Source organism: Ursus maritimus, unplaced genomic scaffold, assembly GCF_017311325.1.
Source record: "Ursus maritimus isolate PB19 unplaced genomic scaffold, ASM1731132v1 scaffold_5, whole genome shotgun sequence".
NCBI classification, from domain to species: domain Eukaryota; kingdom Metazoa; phylum Chordata; class Mammalia; order Carnivora; family Ursidae; genus Ursus; species Ursus maritimus.
The window spans coordinates 27,746,633-27,759,652 of NW_024426663.1; the positions used below are offsets into that span (position 1 = coordinate 27,746,633).

At 38.8% G+C, this 13,020-nt stretch overlaps 1 protein-coding gene across 1 annotated transcript in view; it reads right to left on the reverse strand.

Annotated features, from left to right (window-relative positions):
- Window positions 1-13,020, reverse strand: part of CMYA5 (cardiomyopathy associated 5) — an 88,190-nt gene that overhangs the window by 21,538 nt on the left and 53,632 nt on the right. The window contains exons 7-10 of the mRNA XM_040622142.1: window positions 11,281-11,399; window positions 5,258-5,407; window positions 2,561-2,707; window positions 1,318-1,465 (exon numbers count right to left, since the gene is read on the reverse strand). Of these exons, the coding sequence (XP_040478076.1) occupies window positions 1,318-1,465; window positions 2,561-2,707; window positions 5,258-5,407; window positions 11,281-11,399 (564 nt within the window). The remainder of the gene's footprint in view (window positions 1-1,317; window positions 1,466-2,560; window positions 2,708-5,257; window positions 5,408-11,280; window positions 11,400-13,020) is intronic.

A 13,020-nucleotide genomic window follows, 5' to 3' on the forward strand; every position in this document is an offset into this window, starting at 1 on the left:
TAATTTCACACCATTATTTCTAAGTTTTATATTCTACCAAAATAGTTTATCTCAATAAACTTCATTTTCAAAAAAAACGAAAAATGTCTCTATTAAAATATGAGCATTAATAATAATGATCTGAATATGCATCATGGAATGTGAAGTTGCCCTATTGCCATGGATTAGAGGCTAAGAAATCACCATCTCATGCCCTTCAACAGATGACTGGATTAAGAAGTTGTGGTCCATATATACGATGGAATATTACTCAGCTATCAGAAAGAACGAGTTCTCAACATTTGCTACAACATGGACAGCACTGGAGGAGATAATGCTAAGTGAAATAAGTCAAGCAGAGAAAGACAACTATCATATGATTTCTCTCATCTATGGAACATAAGAACTAGGATGATCAGTAGGGGAAGAAAGGGATAAAGAAAGGGGGGGTAATCAGAAGGGGGAATGAAACATGAGAGACTATGGACTATGAGAAACAAACTGAGGACTTCAGAGGGGAGGGGGGCGGGGGAATGGGATAGACCGGTGATGGGTAGTAAAGAGGGCACGTATTGCATGGTGCACTGGGTGTTATACGCAACTAATGAATCATCGAGCCTTACATCGGAAACCGGGGATGTACTGTATGGTGACTAACATAATATAATAAAAAATCATTAAAAAAAAAAAAAAAAAAGAAAAAGAAATCACCATCTCAGTAAATAAATTAACATTTACCAAATGCCCCCAGGATGCACAGCCCTTTACTGATAAATTTAAAGCTTTCTACGTTTAGAGAGAGAGCTTCCCATTTCTTTTTTTCCTGGAAAAATCTCTTTAGATCCTTCATGCTCTTAGAGAGGCAGGTATGTCTCTGTAATAACATATACATAATTAGCTCTTTTATAATACCAATTCATCAAGGAGACACAGATTTACATTATATACAAGCTTACTATTAGTCTCCTGAGTTAGGTGTATCTATTCTGATATAACTACTAAAAAGTGCATGAAATATGCATAAATCCTGTCTAACGACTCAAGTTAAATATACCTCAAAGAATGTTCTAGCTTATTAAAATTTGCATACATTTTTCTTACAAGGGAGTCATTATTCTGCATTGTAGCATGTGTTTTATTACAAACTTGGAGTTCATTGGTGAATAGTGATGGAGTTGCAAATTAAGTCAACAGCTTAATTAGCTCAGCAAGATTTTAGGAAGCTCTTCTCCCCCTGTGAGCAGAAGCTCAGAGTTAGGTTAGGACCTTCAGCTGAGTTCCAGGCACCCTGGGCTCTCCCCATGGAGAGGTGAGGTCTCCTAAGGAGAGGATCCTTACCTGAGGCCTTCACCCTCTGGAGAATGCTGTCTGCAGTACTCCAGAGTATAGGTCTCAGTGGCCTCTGGGTTAGCAGGCCGCCATCGGATGGTGGCCATGTTCCAACACACTGTACAGTCTTCGGCTCGGATTACAGGGGTGGAGGGTGCTGCAAGAAAGAACCAAATCAGTTATGGAACAATCAACATCAGCTCTGCTTCCCTGGTACCCTAGAAAGAGTGCTTGGACATGATTTTATTTTAATTTTTGATTAAAAAATACATTCTTGGTTGAAAGCCCAAAAGATATAAAAATTTATATAATGAAAAGTCTCCCTCCCATCTCTACCTTCCAAATTGCAGTTTTCACCCATCCCCAGAGAGCCTCTAATATTAGCTTCCTGTAAATCCCACCAGTTTCTTTATACATATACAAGCAAATAAAAAGGAAGATTCTTGTCCACCTCCCTTCACACTAAAGTTAGCCATGATCTTGCCTTCAGTAAGTACTCAATAAATACTTGTTTTAGAAGGCAAGAAGAAAGGATAAAATGGTGGGAGTGAGTCATTTCTTCCTCTGAGGTAGTTACAATGATTTTCAAGGCAATGCAATCTTGGTTTATGCCACACCTACTTCAGCCCCCTGTGAAAAGGCTCCATCGCATTCCTGAATGCGGTTGAATATCATTCCTGAAAACTCTTTCAGGGCTCCTAGCACCCATATGATGAAGACCAAGCTTCTTACCTTGGCAAACATGGCCCCCAAACACTAGCCTTTCTTACCTCATGTCATTCCTCTCCTTGTTTTTAAGTCAAAGAAGTAATACCAAATATCTTGTAATACCCTGCACATCGATACTGTTTCTTACCTTGATGTCTCTGCTCATATGTTTTCTTCACATGGAATACACTCCTTTAACTGATCCTTTAAAGGATTCCATTCAGGCATCAATTCTAAGAAGCCATTCCAGATCCTGCCCCTGCCCCAGACCCTCACGTGTATCTCTGTGGAGTGTTCTCATAATAACTTGCAAATAACTAGATCATGGCCCTTACCACAATTTTTTTATGATCTACTGTTTTTTCTCTCTCACACTTGACTGCAAGCTTCTTGAGAACAGGAACCCAATTTTAGTCATCACTGTATACTCAGCACGTACAACACCCAGCATACAATAGGTGCTTAATAAATGCTTATTAGTTGATCTTAGTAGTCTGCAAAGAATTGAATATTGCCTCCCAACACCCCCTTAAGTTCTCTTTACCTGTTCTAAAAATTGCCCTTTCGCTGGGCAGGCTACATCCAGTGAAGTTCACAGCCATTACCCACACTTGATAGCATCGGTCAGGATCCAGATCTTCAAAAATGCAGTAGCTTTCTTTCACTGTCAGTCTGTATTCTTCTACCAAGTCTAGCATAAAACACAATTATAAACTCTAGGGTGTCTTCCAAAGTTAAGTGAAAATTATAACTATTGGAAGAATTGCTCTACTATTTTCAGTGGAAAATTCAAATTGATAAACTTACAGATATCATTTTGAGATAGTTCTCACTTTAGAATACATAAGAAAGCAACGGCATGGTAAAAAGAGATATTTAGAGTGATGAATTATTAACTTGTGAACACATATCAGAAAATAATAGTGTATTAGTAACATTCTGAACTTCATCTGCTACCATTGAAATAACTTATTTCAATAGAAAACACTAAAATGGCATAGTTTATGTTAGCTTAAATCTCTGCAGTACATTCTCAAAAAATTCTTAAGAAGCAATGCCAATATTTCAGGAGAGTATGTAATAAAATATGGACAACCCCATTTTTTCTAAATTTATGATGTTATAAAGCACCTTTCCAAATTAGTAAACATTTTTAGTACTCAGTATGATTTTCAAAGTTTCAAATTCTGGTTCCTTCTCATGAATTCCAGAATCCTTTCAACTAGAGAGTTCCACAATTTATAGAAATACTTAAATAACTTTGATAAGTCATAAACTATTCCAAAAAGTAACTTGTTCAATCAAGACACTTCCTACGATTTCTTACATTATTTTACTTTCAACATTTTAGTGGCATTCTTACTCGATACCATTATGAACATGTGCCCCTTTGGGCCAATCTGATTATTCTTACTGAAATGTTTTCTCCTTTACAAAGAATTATTTTCTTTTTTACATTAGCCCATGGTCACTTTAGTTCTCCTCCCTTATTTCTCTTGAAAGTCATGTCTTCAAACTCCTCCAGTTAAAAAGCCCAGATCGTTTTCTTTTAAAGGAAATTTAGGAGCTCTTCAACTCAGTTTCTTTAATTGCATCTTTCCAGCCCAATGAGCTATACTTTCTGGGTGGAAAGTTTGGTTTAAAGAATCTCATTAGGACTTATACACTGAAAACCATTTCCCCACATTGTAGGAACTGTGGCTGCAGTCTTCAATGGAACCATGCTCTTCAGCTGAGTCCTGCTGCCCCAGCACTTCTTTCAACAATGCACATAGTGTATGTTGGGGGAGACCCCACACGCAGCGCAGTATCACGATATAGATCACTGGATTAGCTAACTGGCATCAGCAGATTTCAAGGCATTGAATGTGTGAGACACAGGACACTTAAGTGTTTGGGGGCTACGGGTGGGGAGCTGCTGAAGCACTTGAAAAAAACCACTCCAGGCAATAAATTGGTGTTAAGAGGAGTCTTGGAGTGCCACGAATTTCCATGATATCTACAACTAGATATCAAGGAAGAAGAAGTGTGCTATAATAAAACAAACACAGAAACAAGCAAACCAAAACATAAGGTTTGGAGTCTCAAAGATGTGTGCTTGAATCCTACCCCTGCCATGTATAAGTTGTGTGGCCTTGGGCAAATTACTTAACCTCAGTTAAGTAAGCCATCAGTTTTCTTATTTGCACATGGGGATTATAACACTTAGCTTGTTGTGTTGTGACAGATATACGGTCATATCACCAGTAAAATATGCAGTCCTTAATAGACAAACTCAGCCAACTTTACACTATGCCTATGGTTGCCTTTTTTTAACTTTTTCCTAATTTAAATAAGTATCATATGACATCTCAAAAGACTTAAATCTTGGTAACAGTGAAATATAATTTGTTCCTCATGACAAATTGGGCTCCTGGGTTTTGTAATGGCATGTCCATTCTGTCACATGCTCATCTGGTTTCCAAAATATGTGGGTCTGTCTTCAACAACAATATAAAATGCCAGCACGTCAGCTCTGATTCATCAGGAAGTACAAACTCAAAGTGTTTGGCTTCTAGGTCTTATTAGAAATCTTACTGAACAGAGAGATATTTACAGAGGCTCGACTAAATATGTGTCATACACTCACCCTCCTAATCACTTTCATTTCTATCTGCATATTAATTGGAGACACAAGGAGACTACACATACTGAGGCCCATGCCTTGAGAATTGTGAACCCTGAATTAACCTTTATGGTTTGTTTGCAGCTTTTATCAAGGTGGATCTGAGAAACCGCCAACCATGACATCCAATACTGCATTTGCGTTAAAAGTATTATGGAGGAAACCGTCCTGTATACAGCTCATTTCTCCTCTGCAAATCGGTACATGCTATACTTTCTTTTAGACTCAAGTGCTGATTGAGACTTGTTCTCCCTGAAGTGCTGGTGTGTTACCTCCTTTCTGAAAATGAGAATCTCTTAGTTGTTCCTGTAATCCTGAGAGGTCAAAGCCAAATTTGAATCTCAATTACAATATTTGTGTTGCCCATTATGATGTTTATGCATTTTCTTTTCCTTAATTCTGATTTCCAATTTTTGCTTATATGTGCTATGTTTGCTTATACGGTTGTTGGTTTGTTGTTTTTATATGTGGCTATAAATGCTTTGTGGAATGAGTCATAATGCGGATATCTTCAAATACTTCACATTAAGATGCAGAAACGTACACACGCAACTGTGTTTGTGTTCGCAATCCTACCGTTTACTTCTTGGTCATCTTGTGGCTCCTCCATGCAGTAAACCTGGAATGAGTCAATGACATCTTCCTTGTTCCTGCTCCAATAAACGGCAATTGTCGTGCTGGTGGCCGAATTTGGTTCCTGAGGTTCTAATCTAGGAGGCTGGGGAACTGGAATAAAAGCAAGATTTATTAGCACTAATCCTCTTTTTACTCATTGATTCTCTTTCTTCGCAAAAGTCATTTATGCTTGTTGAAAAAACTTCAAACAGCACAGAAATACATGGAGTAAAAGTGGAAGGGTTCCCTTGTTCTCAACCACACCCACCCAAGCATATTCGCTGCAGGCGACCACTGTGACATTTGAGTATGTATTCCTCCAAAATGTTTTTTATGCCTTTGTATATGCATGCTTATATACACAGAGAAATACAAATAGACCCCAAAATGTGATCACTTGATAATGCTCTTCTGTAGTCCTATGTTCGAGTAATAAACTTATGCAGGTTAGATGATGCATCATATGATTTGGTTTTCCTTCAAAATGAAAACTTGAGTTGCTTTGCTACATAACCACTGTTGTATCCTTCTACATAAATAGAGTCTATATTCAGAACAGAGACAAATAAAACCCTTTCAGATCCACTTGCTACATCATCAAAGCTGAAAAAAGACTGGTATGAATAAAATATCAAAATACACTTTCTGAAATTACTATCCCATTTTCTCTTTCTAACGTGACTACACCACCAATTTTTTTTTAAATTAAACAAAATATAAAAATTACATAGGAGAAAAAGTACACTATTACCTGGTGCAAAGGTAAGGCTTAGATATCTAATATAACTCTATTTTTCTGAATTTTGAATTCAGACAATATCCTCAAGTGTTTTCATAGAGATTTTTAAAGTTTACATTATGCATATTGAACATTAATGGTATGTACAATGCCATAAATCAAGCTCCTATGCAACTCTCGTCCAATATTTTAGAGATACAAATGCATTGAACATATTTTACAAATTAGAGGAAAAGGTTATTCCTATGGTTGAGAAGATGTCGTGCGTTTAAATTTGTTTTTGTGGTTATTTTTTCCAGTCAACATTTCCTAAGAGATAAGCTTACTGAAATACCATGGGCCAAATTTTATGAGATTAGTTTATGAGAAGTCAACACCAAAGGAAAAGAAAACAAAGATTAGGTCAAAAAAAGAAAGAAAGAAAGAAAAAATAATAAATGGGTCTAAAGAATGGAACAAAAAGAGGCAAATGGAAAAGATTCGATAAAGAGATAAAGAGCTGAGGAAATACAGAGTTACGAAAAGGGAGAAGCTGGATAAGAGAGTGGTCAAGTTTATGGGCTTCAAAGCAGAGAAACCAGTCTGAGGTTAAATGCCAGATCCCCCACTTAATAGCCGTGTCAGCTTAGCCCAGGTTTCCCCATCTTTGAAATGGGAGAACGATAATAATAATAATACCATTTCCTCCCAGGTTTGTTGTAAGCAGCATATGTACATTAAGTGCTTAGCAGATTGCCTGACACATACCAGTGCTAAAGTTTCAAAAGGCAAATTGTCCTTGGCGGGAGCACGGGAAATGGAGGCAAGAAGGAGGTAGCCCGTGAAGATGGGAGTTGAACTGGGATCCATGATCTGGTAAATCACAGAGGGACTACAGAGGTAAGACATGCTGAGCAGGCTGCTTGATAACCTCAGAAGCCTGCCTGTCAGAACACACCCCCAATGAATGATAATGCTTCAGAGCCCCTCACACTGCCTTGACTTTCCTGTTTGTCTTCCCAGCAGGAAATCAGTGTCACTTTCTAAAGGATTCCATTCAGATAAATGTAGTTCAATGAATTTTCATGCTGCCCAGGTTTACTGAAGAGCCAGGCAGAATACTTCAACTATTGTCAACCATCTTTTAACAGAGCAGAACTCCTTGAGGCATGAACATGAAAATCTCCCTTTCTTTTTTCCTATGAGTTTTACATTGAGCTATATCTGCTTTTTAAAATGGCAACATGTTTTCAAAAATCTCTCTCTCTCCCAGGTAGCTTAACAAACTTAAAAAGTGATATTTACTCTCCCCCAAATCACCAAATTTTAAGAAAGAGGTGGTTGTAGGGAATTAAGCAAAGCATGTGTGCTAGGCATGATCTTGTACCTCATGTGCTCCTTCCCCCAGATTATTACATCTTTTCAAAAACAGGAAACATTTTTACTTTTCAAAGTATTCTAAAATTAAAAAAAGAGAGTAAGAATATTCTATAGATGCAATCCAATGATAATGGCTAGATTTACAGTTCCTCTGTGGCAGGATATCAGGGAGTCAGATTTCATACCTGTTTACACTTCTATAGGAATAAACTTGCATAGAAATAATGCCCAAAAAATACAAAATGGGATTTGAAGGCTTCTTTATGGGAGGCTAAGGAATTGAGCAGAGAAAATACACCACGGATTCCCTCTTCCTGATGGAGTGTGCCCATAAAGAGCTGTCACACTCAGTTAAGCAGCAGATCAACTTGGACTTCAGAACCTGTGCGGCCAGATAGATTCCCACTCCATTTAGCTGTTCCCAGGAGAGCAGCATTATTCGCAATAACCAAAATGTGGAAGCAACCCAAGTAGACGTCAATGGGTGAACAGATAAACAAAATGCAGTAGAGACATAAAGTAAGATATTATTCAGCCTTGAAAAGGGAGGGAAAAAGAAAAGAAAAGAAAAGGAAGGACATTGTGACACATGCCACAACATGGACGAACCTTGAGGACATGACGCTAAGTGAAATGAATCAGACACAAAAAGACAAATACCGTTATGACTCCACTTATACAAGGGACAGAGAGTAGTTAAATTCATAGAGACAGGAAGTGGAAGAGTGGTTGCCAGAGGCTGGGGAGCTGGGGCAACCGGGAGAACTTGTTCAATAGGTACAGAGTTTCGGTTTTGCAAGATGAAAAGGATTTGGGAGATGGCTGCTGGTGATGACTGTACGAAACTGTGAATCCACTTAATACCACTGAACTGTACACCTCAAAGTGGTTAAGACAGTAAATTATATGTGTATTTTACCACAATTTCAAAAAAAAAAACAAAAACAAAAACAAAAAAACAAGTCCATAGGAGCCAAAGTCAAGGAAGCCTTAGATGTTACTAATCTCTGGTTATCCCTCCTTTCACCGACATGCACTAGCCCCTCTGTGCTGGAGCAGCGGTTCGAGGGCAGAGACCCTGAAGACGACGTGCTCCCCACCCCACCGCACCCCCACCGCACAAGTAGCTCGCTGTGCATCTAGGGAAACGTAGGCCACATTTTTCTGCTCCGTTTCCTCACCTGTCAAATGGGAATAATAACAAAACCTATCTCCTAGGCTTGTTGTGAGATTGGCGCAAAGGGTATGCTGCAGTCTCCCCAGGGCTCGGCGTCGCGTGAGTGTGGAACAGATGCTCGGGGCTGTTCCCCGCCTCAGTAGAAAAGTCAACAGCCTTTCCTTAGACTTTCTGATTAGTTTAGGGAATGATTGGATTAACTTTTCAGGTACTCTATGAGGATTTTATATCTGAGTGGTGACACTGGTCAAAAATGAACAAAAACTAAATGGCAGCAAGTCAACGCCCCCCGGCTTGAGGCATGAAGCGGCCATACCACGGGCGGCGTGTGCCTCCCAGAAATCGGCCTCCTATAAGCGGCTCGGAACCCCCGGGAGTCCCAGGAGCCCTATTTCTGAATGAATCATTAACACTTTGTGACAATTCAACCCTGTGGCCTCTTAAATATATAAAATGTCCTCTCATTTTGCCTGTCAGATATTCAAAAGAATAGCCTTCTAAATGAACAACAGCATATAATGAATCCCTTAAAAGCAGACAACCTGCTCTGTTAACCAGAATTTCTTAGTTTCCAATCACCTCTCTATTTAAATGCCTCTTAAGGACATTATGAAAAACACCCTTTGGTTTTGACACATTTATAGAGAAAGTCTCTTACAATAAATGACTGAATTTTCACTGTCTATAAGGTTGGTGGGTTTGGGGGGTCTTTTTAAAAGACCCACAAAAAGCCTTTTACTAAACTACAATTCTTCCTACAGGAATGAAAATTAATTGTGAATGTAAAAACAGCCGCTGTCTTTAAGGTGGCTTGGAAAGACTTTAAGGAAGATATCAGAGTACTTTTACAATAAGTGAAACTTGATAACTTCACTGAAACGCAGCAGCTTTGAGAATCTAAATAAGTTTCATTGTCTTGTTTGTTAAAATAGCACATTAAAAAATATTTTGAAGAGCCGGCAGGATGCTTCTGACAGTTGAGTAGGAGGCTCCTGGCCACAGAGCACGATGCTGAGCTGTTAGTTCTCTAAGCTAATCTGTTTAGTATGAGAAATGGGGGGTAAAAAACTCAGTTGAAGAGGCAAAAACCACTCATATGGAAAAAATCTGTTCAACACATATGAAAATATTTGATTTATTTTTCTTTCTATATCTGACTGCTGGTGTGAAGCAAATAATCTCTAGAAGACAGAGAGAGAACTCCTATTTTACAAAGAGAAAAAACAAAAAAAGATGAGACCCTTTGGTTCCATGGCTACTTCCTCCTATCTCCTCAATATCCCAGGACACTCACAGAGCTTCAAATGGAAATGCAGATTATAACTGAAATGGTATGCTGGTCTTATGCTTGGATTCAGAATCTAGCTTTAAATTTTTACAACCAAGAGGGTTTTTTTCCAGTTCTATCTCCTTACACACAAAAACTTTACAAGGGAAACAAAAGCAAAAATAAACTATTGGGGTTATACCAAAATAAAAAGCCTTTGTCCAGTGAAGGAAACAAGCAACCAAAGAGAAAGGCAATCTATGGAATGGGAGAAGATATTTGCAAATGATGTATCTAAGGGGCTAATACTCAAAACATATAAAGAACTGACACAATTCAACACCGAAAAACACAAACCATTCAAATTAAAAAATGAGCAGAGGACATGAATAGTTTTTCCAAAGAAGACATACAGATGGCCAACAGACACATGAAAAGATGTTCAACATCACTCATCGACAGGAAAATTCAAATTGAAACCCGAATGAGATATCACCTTACACCTGTCAGAATGGCTAGTAACAAAAAGAAAAAAAAATATGGGCAAGAATGTGGAGATTGTAGATATTGGCGTGCACTGTTGGTGGGAATGTAAGTGGGTGCAGCCACTGTGGAAAACAGTATGGAGGTTCCTCAAAAAATTTTAAAACAGAAATACCATACAATCCAGGAATTCCACCACTGGGTGCTCAGCCATAAAAAAGAACGAAATATTTCCATTTGCAACAACATGGACGGACCTAGGAGGTATTATGCTAAGTGAAATAAGTCAGAAAAAGACAAATGCCGTATGATTTCATTTATGTGTGGAATCTAAAAAACACAAAAGAACAAGCAAACAAAAAACAGAAACAGAATCATAAATTCAGAGAACAAATTGGTGGTTGCCAGAGGGGAGGGGACTTGAGGGATGGGTGAAATAGGTGAAGCAGATTAAGAGGCACACACTTGGAGTTATAAAATCAATAAGCCACAGAGATGAGAAGTACAGCATAGGGAATAGAGTCAATAACATTGTAATAACGTTGCATGGTGACGGATGGTAACTACACTCACCCTGGTAAGTATAGCTTACTGTACAGAATTTTTTGTTTTTGCTTTTGTTTTTAAAGATTTTATTTATTTATTTGACAGAGAGAGAGACTGGCAGTGAGAGAGGGAACACAAGCAGGGGGAGTGGGAGAGGAAGAAGCAGGCTTCCAGCAGAGGAGCCTGATGTGGGACTCAATCCCAGAACACCGGGATCACACCCTGAGCCAAAGGCAGACGCTTAACGACTGAGCCACCCAGGTGCCCCTCTGTACAGAATTTTTTAATCATTATGTTGTATGCCTGAAACTAATACAACATTGACAACTATACTTTAATTGAAAAACTTTGCAAAACAAACAAGGAAACACTGCCAAATTTCATCAAGGTAATTAATATATTAAAATTCCTACCAGCCACTTGTTTTAACATCTGGTCACTTCTTGTGGAGCTGTCATCATAATGTTCAAAAAGGGAAAAGGCAGCAGGCATTTTCTCTAGAGAAGCGGTGCTCTCCATTGCAGAAAGCAACCTATCCGGAGGAAAACATTTCTACGTAAGTCAAGAGATTATTAACACACAGAATAAAAGCTAAAAACAATTGCTTAAAAGGAGGTTGTTGCTGCTGCTGGTGGTGGTGGTGGTGGTGGTGGGTTTTGTGAGGCACTGTAGCCAAAAAAGAGTTAAACTATTTTGAAGTCCAGAAAGATATGTCTAAAATCTATTTATTCTTAGGATTCTTTGGTGTAACTGGTTAATATTAGAAATTCCATGCCTCTGTTCTCAAAGCCGAATAGATGCCATCAGATTATACAGTCACAATTTTGCGTCTGTAAGGTTAGTCCTAAAAATTACTACATCCTAAGGATTATTATTTTTTTCTTTATTTCCTAAAGGATATAAAGGTTGCGAGCCCGTCTGGAAATTCGCACACTCTTTGATGTCCTTGCTGTTCTCAGCCTTCCCAATTATGCTTCTTGTTGTTTAGTCTTTCAAAAACTATGTTCACCTACTATGTGCCAGGCATGGCTCTGGGTACTGGGCATACAGCAGTGAAGGAGGATAAAGTCTATAAATTCTTGAAAGACTAAACAAACCACAGTTTATAAGTCAACAGCTTTTATATACTCATGACCCTCTTAGGAGGGATGTTAACTCTTACCATTTGTATCCAGGCGCAAACTGGGCTTTAAAACAAAACAAAACAAAACAAAACAAAACAAAACAAGTTGATTCCAAAGAAGGAAAAAGGGAAGGAGAGATTGCAAAAGTATTTGACTTTAGCATGAGGAGCCTAAAATTTGGTTAGGAGTCCCCTCTGTGCACCTGGCTCACAGGGGACTCGACTTATATTTCAGCAATGAAGCCAGAGTTGAGGAACTCCATCAGCTTCATTAGCATGGACTTTTTGGTTTGGGCAACACAGATCCACCTCCAAGCCTTTGCACTTGGTGTTGGAACTTTCTTCTCCTAAATATTGTACGGCTCCTTCCTCACTTAACCTAGATCTCTGTTCAAATGTCAGGTCCTCCGAGAGGCCAGCCCTGAGAATGCTACTCACACAGAACTATGTGTCCCTAATACCCTTTATTCTGTTAAATTTCACTTCCTCAAACTTAACCTTTTTTTTTTTTTTTTTTGTCTTTCTACTTCACTGGAATACAATCTCATGCAGGAGAGGACTTTGTTTTGTTCACCACCGTATTGTACTGTGTTACTTGGCACACAGCAGGCGTTTTAACAAATTTCGAATGAGTAGAGGACAGTTTCACTCGGGTGAGAATATCAGGATCTCAGGTCTGATAAAATGTTTTCATCAGTGTGAGTGGAAAAGATTTTTTAAGAAGTGTCCACTGTACTTACTAGTATTAGGAATAATAAACTTCACTATCATCTGATTTGGGAGAGATGGGGTCAGTAGGGGCTTCAAAGAGAGGTGACATTTGGGCTGCATCTTAAAGAATGAGTAGGAGTTCCTGAGGCAGGAAAGGAAGGAAGGGTATTGCAGACAGAAGAGTGGCATGAATAAAGGCACAGAGCTGTGAGAGGGTGCGGCACGTGTGAGGGCCAGAGGGGCCCAAGGGCTGCCTTGAGAACTGGGGAATGGAGACAGAGAACAAATGGAAAGGAGGTTTGTGGCTTGACTGTGAAGA